Source organism: Notechis scutatus, chromosome 11 (assembly GCF_049901735.1).
Source record: "Notechis scutatus isolate UNSWTSFEM ecotype Mainland chromosome 11, rNotScu1.2, whole genome shotgun sequence".
In the NCBI taxonomy this organism is placed as follows: Eukaryota; Metazoa; Chordata; class Lepidosauria; order Squamata; family Elapidae; genus Notechis; species Notechis scutatus.
The window spans coordinates 14,212,768-14,223,813 of NC_142019.1; the positions used below are offsets into that span (position 1 = coordinate 14,212,768).

At 43.9% G+C, this 11,046-nt stretch overlaps 2 protein-coding genes across 4 annotated transcripts in view; one reads left to right on the forward strand and one right to left on the reverse strand.

Annotated features, from left to right (window-relative positions):
- Window positions 1–2,967, forward strand: part of UBAP1L (ubiquitin associated protein 1 like) — a 20,336-nt gene extending 17,369 nt beyond the window's left edge. For all 3 annotated transcript variants that reach the window (XM_087972834.1, XM_087972835.1, XM_087972836.1), the window contains 2 exons: window positions 701–802; window positions 2,160–2,967. In XM_087972834.1, coding sequence (XP_087828960.1) covers window positions 701–802; window positions 2,160–2,294 — 237 coding nt within the window. In that variant the 3' untranslated portion in view covers window positions 2,295–2,967. The remainder of the gene's footprint in view (window positions 1–700; window positions 803–2,159) is intronic.
- Window positions 2,968–4,678: 1,711 nt separating this feature from the next.
- Window positions 4,679–7,540, reverse strand: KBTBD13 (kelch repeat and BTB domain containing 13). Its single transcript, XM_026673026.2, has one exon. It carries the CDS (start codon window positions 7,363–7,365, stop codon window positions 6,004–6,006), a length of 1,362 nt encoding a protein of 453 aa, XP_026528811.1. The 5' UTR covers window positions 7,366–7,540; the 3' UTR covers window positions 4,679–6,003.
- Window positions 7,541–11,046: the final 3,506 nt, after the last annotated feature.

Here is an 11,046-nt window from a genome sequence, read left to right on the forward strand (position 1 = left end):
AGAAACTAAGGAGGAGAATTCTGCGTGTTGGAAGAATCTGAATTTAAATAATCTTAAAAGATACTCCTGCAGAAAAGGGGATGGTATCATTTCTCCAGGTCAATACTTCAATTGTTGAACTGCTTTTATACTCAGAAGTTTTTTCTTAATTCATTTGGAATCTGCCTTCCTATGGCTGCAATCGTGGTCACCTTTTTACCTACTTCCCAAGCTTGCTCAACTACCGGTAGTCAGCTAGGTATTCTCCAGATATGTAGGACTATGATTTCCATTATCCTCATCATGCAACCAATATAATTACTTGGGTCGAGAAGTGTCAGACACAAGGAATCAGGACCATAGTTAAGTTGCAGTTCAGAAGATAAGGGTCAACAGAATTCAAGAAGGGTTGGACTTAGACCATTTCTAGAAACGTAAGGACTCTAAGCTAATGACTCATTTAACTTCATCTCCCCCTCCATTTCTGTCTGCTGTTCTACAGGAAAGCTGCCATTGCTAGTTTGCTTGCATGGATCTGGTTGCCCTTTGCAAGTGATGATCCCAGGGTTCCAGAGTATATTACTGGTTCTACAAAGTAAGGGAGGGGTTGTGTAAGTTGTGTCCTAAACTATGGCCTAGGAAGTGGATTGATCCCTTTTTACTGAAAATTGTGCTCAGTTCATTAACAGCATTTCAATTTCTTCTGCTTTCTTTTTAACAGTTTCTCAGTTATCTCAGTGCCTGCGATAGACTTCTGAAACAGGGTTACGAAGAGGCCCAGGTTATAGAAGCAATGGAAATGTTCCAGAACTCGGAGAAAAAAGTGAGAGCCCAACTTCTGTTGAAAAGCTGACCAAATTCCTTTGCTTACAATGTGGTATCAGTCAAATGAATGAAAAAAATGATTGTTTCCAACTGCATGGGTTTTTTTTGTATGTGCGTGAATGTTATTAACAGTTGATAGAGAACATTAAAAACTAACACAAACTAATGTGGAGAGGAAAAGAAAGAGGGAGGGAGGGAGGAAGGAAGGAAGGAGAGACAAAAGAAAGAAAAAAAGGAAGAAAGGAAAAAAGAAGAAAGGAAGAATGAGGAAGGAAGGAAGGAAGGATCTACATAGTTTTTAATTCTGTTCTGACAATGATAAGTCCAAAATGGCTCACAATAAAAGTGATGACAAAACAAAACTAAAAAGCAAGGAAAGAAAAACAGAACACAATTAACTTTGAACATGCAAGAAAATCAGCCTGACTACAGTTGGGAAGAATTCAAAATCAAAAATTTTAGAAGAAATGGCCTTTGCCGTGAGGTTGGAACAATTTTTTTTAGCCCATCGGCAAAAGGCTTTCAATGTCACTCTATGAAGATCGAAAGCTAAGTGGACTTTCTTGCTTTTTTTCTTTTACTTTAAAAATGTTTTGCTTCTCATTCAAGAAGCTTCTTGGATGAGAAGTGAAATGTTTTCAACATTTCAACCTAAGAAAGTCCACTTGGCTTTTGGAAAAAACACATTTGAGACAGCCATGACCTGGACGATTGAGTATCTCCATAAACATCTAAAGATAGTATTATTAAGAAGTCTCGGATGGGTGTTTTTGTTATCTTTCTTCTCTCCATCATTCTGCAGCCTCCCTGGCTGCCCACACTTTTCAATGTGCAGAAGGTACCACAGGACAATTCCTTCCAAATGTAATGAAGCCAAGGAGGCTGCAGGTGATTAGAGAACTAACAATCTGGAGATTTCCCCAAGTTGAAAGCAGTTTCTTTTGGGAGGGGAATGCTAGAAACACAATGCAGGAAATTGGAAGTGGGGGGAGGGAAAACACAACACAACTTGCTGCAAGCCAGTTGCCAGCATCTCTTCCTTTTAGCCATGATGTGGCTTATGCTTTTCCATATTTGCTTATTGATGGCTCACTGATGTTACAGATCAGTTCCCTGCTCAAAAAAACAAACCCTGATTGTCATTTAGCAACTGGGCTTTCCAATACAAGATTGGTATTCTTGGCGAGATACAGCCTCTTGTGTCATATTCTCTTGTTCAGAATTCTGAAGGCTCTAGTCCTCATGACTTTATAAAACTGGGTTTCTTTCTTATGGGGGGGATCAGAGCACTCGTGGAAATGCACTCTGCATTCCCACAATGGTCTCACGGCTCCTGTTCTTCCTTCCCACTGCAGGCGTTAGAATTCCTTCGCCTCTTAGCCCAATTCGACGACATGGGCTTCCGACAAGCTGACATCAAAGAAGTCCTCCTGTTGTGTGAAAACCACCGAGACAGGGCCCTGGAGGAGCTCATGACACAAAGCCAATGAAAGCGGCCCAGCATCCTCCCCTCCCTTCCTCTCCCTTCCCCTCCCGAGTCTGTAAATATTGCACTCTCTCAAACCTTACGATTCTCTTTAATCACCATTCGGAAAGTTCACCTTTGTGATTTGTTCTAATCTCTCTTTTTTTAAAAAAGCTTCTTGTTATTGAACCATCCCTGGATAAACATGGGGATGTACAAGCCAGCATGAATGACTTGATTCTAGTTGGTTCCTATGGTGCCTGAAAGGCTTTGTTTATTATTATTATTATTATTCTCTCTTTTATTCATTAAACATGAAATTCACCCAACTTGAACATTCAAAAACCCATCACAAGCACCATTGACTGGCGCTGATGGTTGATACGGGTCGCTGCCAGCGTCGTAGGTATCAACCAAGTATCTTCTTAAGATGTATGATGTTCCGAGTAGCGGAGTTTTTTGCAGTTCCACTGGTGTTATTACAGGGAGCTGCAATTTCTTGATGCATTTTATAAAATTCTTGGACATAGTACCAAGTGCCCCAATGACAATGGATACCATGTTACACGTTTCGCCCATAATCGCATAGTTTTGATGGCCAGGTCGCGATATTTTGTGACTTTTTTTTTCCAGTTCTTTTTCTTCGACTCTGGTGTGTCCTGGTACCGCAATATCAATAAATTGTACGTTTCGGTTTTCGACAACTGTGATATCTGGCGTGTTGTCTTCCGAATGATGATCCGTCTGTATTCGAAAGTCCCACAAGATTTTCAACTTCCCATTGATAACTTTTTCCACTTTATGTTCCCATGACATCGTCATCATCATCATCATCATCAAACATTTTAAGCTGACCCTTTAACATTTTAAAACAATAACATAAAACAAGTAAGGAATAAATTAAGGTAAGTACAGTAGTAATATTTCCTGGAAGGACCAATCAGAAGAGAGCTGGAAGGGACCCTGTAGGTCCGTGATGGCGAACCTATGGCACACGTGCCAGAAGTGGCATGCAGAGTCATCTCTCCAGGCCACGCCAGCTGTTGCCCGTTGCTCTTCCAGGTTCCGGTGCATATGTGTGCGTGCACCAGGGAGTTGCTCTTCTGGTTTCCAGCACTCCCTCGTGCGTGCGCTCCCGTTTCAGCACTCGGTGCCAAAACAGTTTGCCAACTAACTCTTCTAGGTCTTCTAGTCCAAACCCCGGTTCAAGCAGGAGACCATATACGATTTCAGACCAATGGCTGCCCAGCGTCTTTAAAAACCTCCAGTGATGAAGCACCAGATGTGGTTCTTACAACCCTCTTGCGATATTAATTATTCCACCACTGTAGGTGAAGTGGGATGCTTTTATTTATCTTATTTATTAAATTTATATACCACCTACCTCACCGATAAGGAGACTTTGGATCCTGATCATTCGACAGCATTGCGATATTGTCCAGTCTCTTGGGCTGTGTTCACTCTGGGCACTTAATTTTGGTATTTAGAATCATAGCGCTAGAAGGGGCCTCAGAGGTCTTCTAGTCCAACCCCCCTTCTCAAGGCAGGAGACCTTACAGCATCCTGGTCAAATGGTTACCTGTTTGTCTACAAGTCTATTCTTGGAAAGCCTCCAGTGATGAAGCGCACACAGCTGCGGGAGGCAAGCTATTCCCTTGTTCTCACTGTCAGAAAATGTCTCCTTACTTCTTCTAGATTGGACTTGTCTTTTAACAAGTTTCCACCCACAACTTCTTGTCCTGCCTTCTGGTGTTTTGGAGAAGTCAACCCTCTCTTCTTTGTGACAGCTGCTCAAGTGCTGTAAGGCATGCCGCCCCCCCCCCCCAAAACCCCTTCTCTTTGATAGGCTAGACACCTAGTTCTATTGCAATTCTGGCTTAAAGGATTCCCATGGAAGCGTTTCATGCTATGACCAGATCCCTCTTATCTCTGATTAGCCTACGATTCCAGTTTGGGCCTTGCATTAGAAGCTGATGGAATTAACTACGTTCTTTTAAACAAGACCATCTGGATTGAACAAAACCATTTAGTGCAAAAAAGAATAAACCCTGTTAAAAATTCATCTCTAAATTGGCTCAATCTCTTATTTATTTTGAAGCCATTAGTCCCCTACCAGGGGTCTATTTATAGCCTGTCCCAGCTTTAATTGCTGAGAATATAAATTCTATAAACACATACACAGAACTTGTTTATATCACCACAGGAAACGGGTTGCTAGCTGAAGGAACAAACTTGGCAAGAGCCTCTCAGCTCCATGGAGCGGCAAGCGTTTTCCTCTGAAGCAATGAGACTTAAATACTTCGCATTGAACTGAAGTCCAAGTCTGCATTCAAATGGAGTAAAACCAGCTTAACGTTCCTTAAAAGTTTAGCCAGTTTCTTCCCGGCACACTTTTATTTTTATTTTTATTTTTATTTAATTAACATTTTACATTTTCTGTGCTCCGGTTGAAATGCCTGAGCTCTGAAAGCAGGATGTTAATGTTGGTGTGATTCTGTGGTGAGAACCCAAGGCAGTTAATCCATCTCCCTTTTCAGCAGATGCAAAGGTTATAGAGAAGGTCACAGGTTCAACCCCACAGGTAAAAGTCGGGAAAGTTTCCTGCCCGTGACTGAAAAACAGCTGTTTCCTCTACTGAGACGGATGGATCTGTGGTCAGCAGAAGGCACTTTCTCTCCTACTTAAGGACTTTCATCTTTCCATTTGGAGAACATATCAAGAGAGGTTTAACCTATCTGGGAAGAAAGACTTCTTCTCTGTAAAACCTATTTAACAAGGTAGAGGCCTCACTCTCGGTGTCCTTCAGGGGTAGAACGTATTTTGGGCGGGTAAAAGTCTCAGGATCAACCCTCTAGCATCGCTGGCAGCATCTGGAAATGTTTCTTAAGTCCCCAGAAAGGTTCAGTAAGAGGTAGTTGCACTGCGAGTATGATTTATCCTGAGGCATTTTCTATGCAACATCTCCACTGGGTTTTGCACTGCATGCTAAATGGAGACCAGTAGTTACCAGTTCAGAGTGTTCTCAGTACCCTATCGTAGTGTAGCATTGAACCTGGCTATTGCCTTATAAGCCCAAAAATGCATCAAATTCAGATAGGACATATAATTAATGAGGAAAAGAGAACTGCATCTCCAGACAAGTTAAAAGTTGGCTAATTTTCACTTCATTTTTATGGCTTAGTGAGAGGTGCAAATCCCAGCCTATTTGTTTAACTTATGACTCATTATTATGGATACCTGCAAAAGGGATGAATTTAACAAGCAAATATGTTTCCTGAACCCAGTTGGTGATAGCCAGCTTCTGTTTACCAGGTGATGGGACTAAACAAACCTGGCCAAAATTTCAGGAGACCTTATCCCAAATGTCCTAGATCTCTGATGGATTAGTGGCCTTTTCTGCTTATAGGTCAGTACCATCTACTACCTCTGCCAAGGCCTGGCTTATCAGAATAATCTTGTTGCCACAAACGGGTAGATGGAAAGTTCATTGCTCACCATTCATAAAGCCTCAAAACCATCTACAGTACCTAGAAGATAAGACCATGGTTCATGGTGGATTGGCTGAAGCTTGCCCCAAGCACCTTTTTGAGACCTTCTTCACTTTGCATGTACCATCACGATCTCATAATGGTTAGATCACAGGAAGTCTGGAACAATTGAAAAGCGGATTATCCAGGAAAGTCCAGATGTGATGTCAGATGGCCACCACCGAATAATCCAAGGAGTTGCCATGTTTACGTTGCAATACTGTGATCTGTTTTTGGAAACCTGAGGAGAAAAGTTTGCAAAGACCCACTTCTTGGGAAGCCAGCTTTCTCCTTTTTGAACTTCCACGTGCTGTCCTCTATGGTGTACAGTAAGGTCAACATCTTGTTGACCGTATAAATCGTGTCCCCCTTGACGACGGCGGTGAAGAGCGCTCCTTTGCTGTTCATGTACTGGCCAGGTAAAGAGGTCCATTGCATTGTCGTGAGATTGAAGCGGTCTACCATGCATCGCAGGAAGTCATCGAAAGGCCCATTGCGCATGATGTAGAGATTGTCTCTATGAGACACCATACAGTGGCCGTAACTCTGAGACCGAGTCAGGGTCGAGATGGGAAGCCATTCATCCTTCTGGGGCAGGTACTCATAGATGATTGTGGTGTCGAGAGGCTTCCACAAACAAACAAAGATCCGTCCCATGGCTTGGGCACAGGGTACAGCCGCGGCTGGTTGAGGCAAATCCGACAGGAAGTCCCACTTGTTGGTAGACAGGTTGAATTTTTCTACTGATTTCAGCGGTGTCTTCTCAAATTCACCACCAATGGCATAAAGAGTATCTTCCAGGGCTGTCAAGGTGATATCGTACCGAAGTTGCTGAGGGCTGGAAAATTCACTCCAGATGTTGGTTACTGGATCGTAGCAAAAGCTTTGGTCCACAATCTGCTTGTTGTACCCATAGACCCCGCCCACAATGTAAATTTTGTTATCCAGGGTTGTCATGCCAGCTAGAAAGGTGCTGGCAGTGAGGGGCAAGTAAGAAAGAGTCCTCCAGTTGTTGGTTTCCTCGTCCAGGTAGCAAACGGAGCGTGAGACATCCTCCAAGAACTCAAAGGTGGGTGTGTGAGCCCCCACAGCCACAAAGCTACTCGGGAGAAGAGACTCTACATAATCCAAAAGATCTGGAGAAAGGCAGTCCAGGTATTCCTCCAGTTCGGAATAACTATCTCTGATGTAGAGGGCAGCTCTGTGGAAGAGATCCATAAGACCAAACATTGCCGCGGCTTGGTACAGAATGATGCAGTTGTCAGAATTGATGGATGCAATCAGATACTTGGCCAGGGCTTTCACCTGCAAGAAGGAGGCACATTCCACCGCCTTGAGGTTTTCCTCACAGCTCAGCAGAGGACAGTCGCCTTCCAGGACTTTTAACAGGATGCAAAATCCCGTGGCACTCAGGCTCCTGATCCGGATCTCCTCCTGAGTACTCTCTTTCATGCCGGACTGGAAGAGGGCACGGAAATATTCACTGTGTTCCACCAGAAGAGCCTTGTCCACCAAGAAGAAGGTGTCTTCCACCTGGATCCGGACGTGATCCACGAGCGGTGACTGCATAGCCCCGTATCCTTAGCCAGGATCACTTTCTCCCTAGTCCATCCACCCCAGCGTGTTGCCGGGGACAAAGCAGCGCTCCCTGTTAACTTCTAACCTCTGGCGTTGGCTCGAACAGCTAAGGTATGCTTGCCCGCTCTATATATAAATACTTCCTTCTAAAGATAACTGGTCTCCATGTGACCAGAGGAGCCAGCAACATGAGCAGGATCAGATCCTTCCAATGCAATTTGCAAGCTGATAGCAGAAGCATTTCTTCGGTTCCGTGCAAAGGAAAGCAGCTGAAACAGAACAATGCCCTCTTTGGACTAGACAGATCTTCAAAGGTGACTTTCAGTGCAAGGTGACTGCGGCCCTGAGTACAATGGCCCTCGTTGCCTCTAGAATGGGGGTGCCCCATTTCCTCTGGGGTACAAGGACACTTGGCTTGTGCGTGCAATGCCAGAGGTCACACTCTGACAAGGCAGGCAGTGTTTGATGGGGACAGGACAAATACTACATCTGATTTCAGTTGGTTTATGTCCTAGCTAAGGTTAACTTACCTTTCTTTTCCTATCCAGACACATATTTAATTATCTCTTCTCTCTTTCAGATCAAAAGTTGCAAATTTGATTACATTTTTTGAAGATCAGTGGGGGCTGCACCTCAGCCTTGAGGGGAAGGAATTCCCACATGACGCGAAACCTTCTCTTGTAGGGCTTTGCCATTGGGAGGGAGGTTCTCCAAGAACTGTATAGGGCAGTGTTTCCCAACTTGGCAGCTAAGAAGGATGGACTTCAACTCCCAGAATTCCCCAGTCAGCTATTAAGAGGAGTCGAAGTCCATCCATCTTAAAGTTGCCACATTGGGCCAGAGGAATCTAGCATTAAATCAAGGGCTAAGTGAACCTGGATTCCTGCTAATAACAGAAGATTCAGGAATACCAAAGATTGCAAGGATTTTGCAATCAGTTTCATAGAGGCTTATTGTCCAGAACTGATTTTTTAAAAAATATTAGCTATGTTAGCAGTTGAGCAAGACCAGGTTAGGGCTGAAAAATAGTCAAGACGACAGCCACAATAGCTCAGTCGAAGCTCTTCTTTTTTATGTATTTCAAACACAACTTGGTTGCACCATCAGGGCTCATCCTGGTCTCCCCCCACCCAACATCCTGTAGAGGCCCTTGTAGAAGACAACTTTGTCTTCTGCAGGGTCAGGAAGAAGAGCTGCTACCAAGGCAGCGGTCAGATAAACAATTGCTGGAGTGAAGCCTGGGCCAAGAAAACAATATAATTCGAGAAGACTCATCTCAGGCTGTTCACAGTTCACACAATGATAAAGGGAGGGAGGGCGGAAGCAGATTCAGAATTGCAATGTTCTGTTATTGTGAGGATGAGGACGATGATATCCATTCAGTCATGTCTGACTCTTGGCAATTGTGTGGGGCAGGTCACTCCACATCTTCCAATTTTGCACTACTTCTTTGAGTCTGTAGCGATTCTCAGTCATCCAGGTCATGTTGTCCCAAAGGTGCTTTTCAGGGATACTTTTTTTTTTTTTTTATTTGATTTGCCAATTGTTTGTCCCTTAGGAAAGGGTGAGGTATAGGACAGTCTAAGGTTAAAGTTTTGGTGAAAGGTGCAATGTATGATTTAATAATTTTCAGGAGGCAACTGGACTTTCTTCTTGTTTCTTTTGAAGATGTTTCACTTCTCACCCGAGAAGCGTCTTCAGCCCTGAAGAAGCTTCTCAGATGAGAAATGAAACATCTTCAAAAGAAACATCAACCAAGTCCAGTTGCCTCCTGAAAAAGCACCTTTGGGACATACTTCTTTGCTCTGGTGGGTGTCCGCTTTGATGGTCTCCAGCCACCGTGTTCTTTGGTGGCCTGGTGGTTTCCTTTTACCACCAATTCATCCCAACATAACGTCTCTGTTACTGTGGTTCTTGCATAATATTAGACCTGCATTGGTTTTTTAGTCTGTCTATCTTGCAGGGCTGGCATTTACTGAAAAAAAGGTTTCCAAACTACAAAAGCAGTGATTTCTAGACCAAATGCCTCTACTGACCGAACCCTTACTCTTTTTAACAGATTAACAGAATTGGAAAGGACCTTGTAGGTCATCTAGTCCAACCCCCTGCCCAAGCAGGAGACCCTACACCATTTCTGACAGATGGCAGTTCAGTTTCTTCTTGAAAGCTTCCAGTGATGAAGCTCCCACAACTTCTGAAGGCAACTTCTGTTCCATGGGTTGATTGTTCTCACTATCAGAAAATTCCTCCTTATTTCTAGGTTGAATCTCTCCTTGACCAGTTTCCATCCATTATTCCTTGTCTGGCCTTAGGGTGCCTTGGAAAATAGCTTGTGCCCCTCCTCTCTGTGGCAGCCCCTCAGATATTGGAAGGCTGATATCCTGTCTCCCCTGGTCCTTCTCTTCCCTAGACTAGCCAGGCCCAGTTCCTGCAACCATTCTTCATATGTTTTAGCCTCCAGTCCCCTCATCGTCCTGGTTGCTCTTCTCTGCACTCTTTCTAGAGTCTCAACATCTTTTTTATAGTGTGGTGACCAAAACTGGATGCAGTATTCTAGGCGTGGTCTTACTAAGGCTTTATAGAGTGATATTAGTACCTCCCTTGATCTTGACTGTATCCCTCTGTTAATGCAACTTATGATTGCATTGATTTTTTGCGACTGCTGCTGCACATTGCTGGCTCCTATTTAGCTGGTTGTCCACTAAGACTCCAAGATCTCTCTCACAGTTCCTGCTATAAGCCTGGTTTCACCTTGATCTTTAGGAAGTGCAAGCTAGCACAAAACAAACACCCAAAGGCTAGGGCTGACCTCAGTGAACCAGCTGTCTTTCAGCCTCTTCTGCCATGATCCATTTTGCAAGGGAAGAATCTTGGCTTAAGGAAGAAAGAAAACCAAGGGACCAGAACTGGAAAATTCCTGCCCATTCGCTCTCTCCAGATTATGATGAGGGTGCAAATGAACCAACTGTGCTCCAGTCCCCCCCTCCCAATAACACTGTTTTCCCCATCTTTTCCCAAATTCTCATTCCGTGGAAAAGATAACGTGTTTTCTGCTTCATCTCTTTCATACGAGAAAGTTTTATGGTTGCAACCTGATCACAGGCTCATGTAAATCTCCCGATGTTTGGCCTCCTGTTTAGGAGGATGGACATTTGCCAGAACCCAAGTTTACAAAAAGCAAAATGCAGTACAGTGAAGATCTGTAATTTTCTCTCATCTCATTTCCCATTTGGATCTGATTCCACGTAACTTGTTTCCTCTGAAACCCATTGAATTTCCTTGCTCCTTTATTACAGTTTGTGTGTGTGTGTGTGTGTGTGCTGCGCGCACGCATGCATGCAGTAGCTAAGTCCAGATAGAATCTTCCTTCCTTCCTCCCTCCCTCCATTCCTTTCTCCCTTCCTTTCTCCCTCCCTCCCTCCCTTCCCTCCTTCCTTTCTCCCTCTTCCCCTTCCTTCCTCCCCCCTCATTCCTTTCTCCCTGTCCCCTTTCCTTCCTTCCTTCCTTCCTTCCTTCCTTCCTTCCTTCCTTCCTTCCTTCCTTCCTTCCTTCCTTCCTTCCTTCCTTTTAACTTTTAAAAAGTCTACCCTACAAATTTGGCTGCAATATTTCTTGTTTGGCTCTTGTGCCTCCTGGAACGATCTTGAGCTGAATTTTTGAGGGCACTTGCAT

Excerpts from the sequence above, each read along its gene's own strand:
- KBTBD13 (XM_026673026.2), bottom strand. The coding sequence starts at position 7,365 with ATGCAGTCACCGCTCGTGGATCACGTCCGGATCCAGGTGGAAGACACC.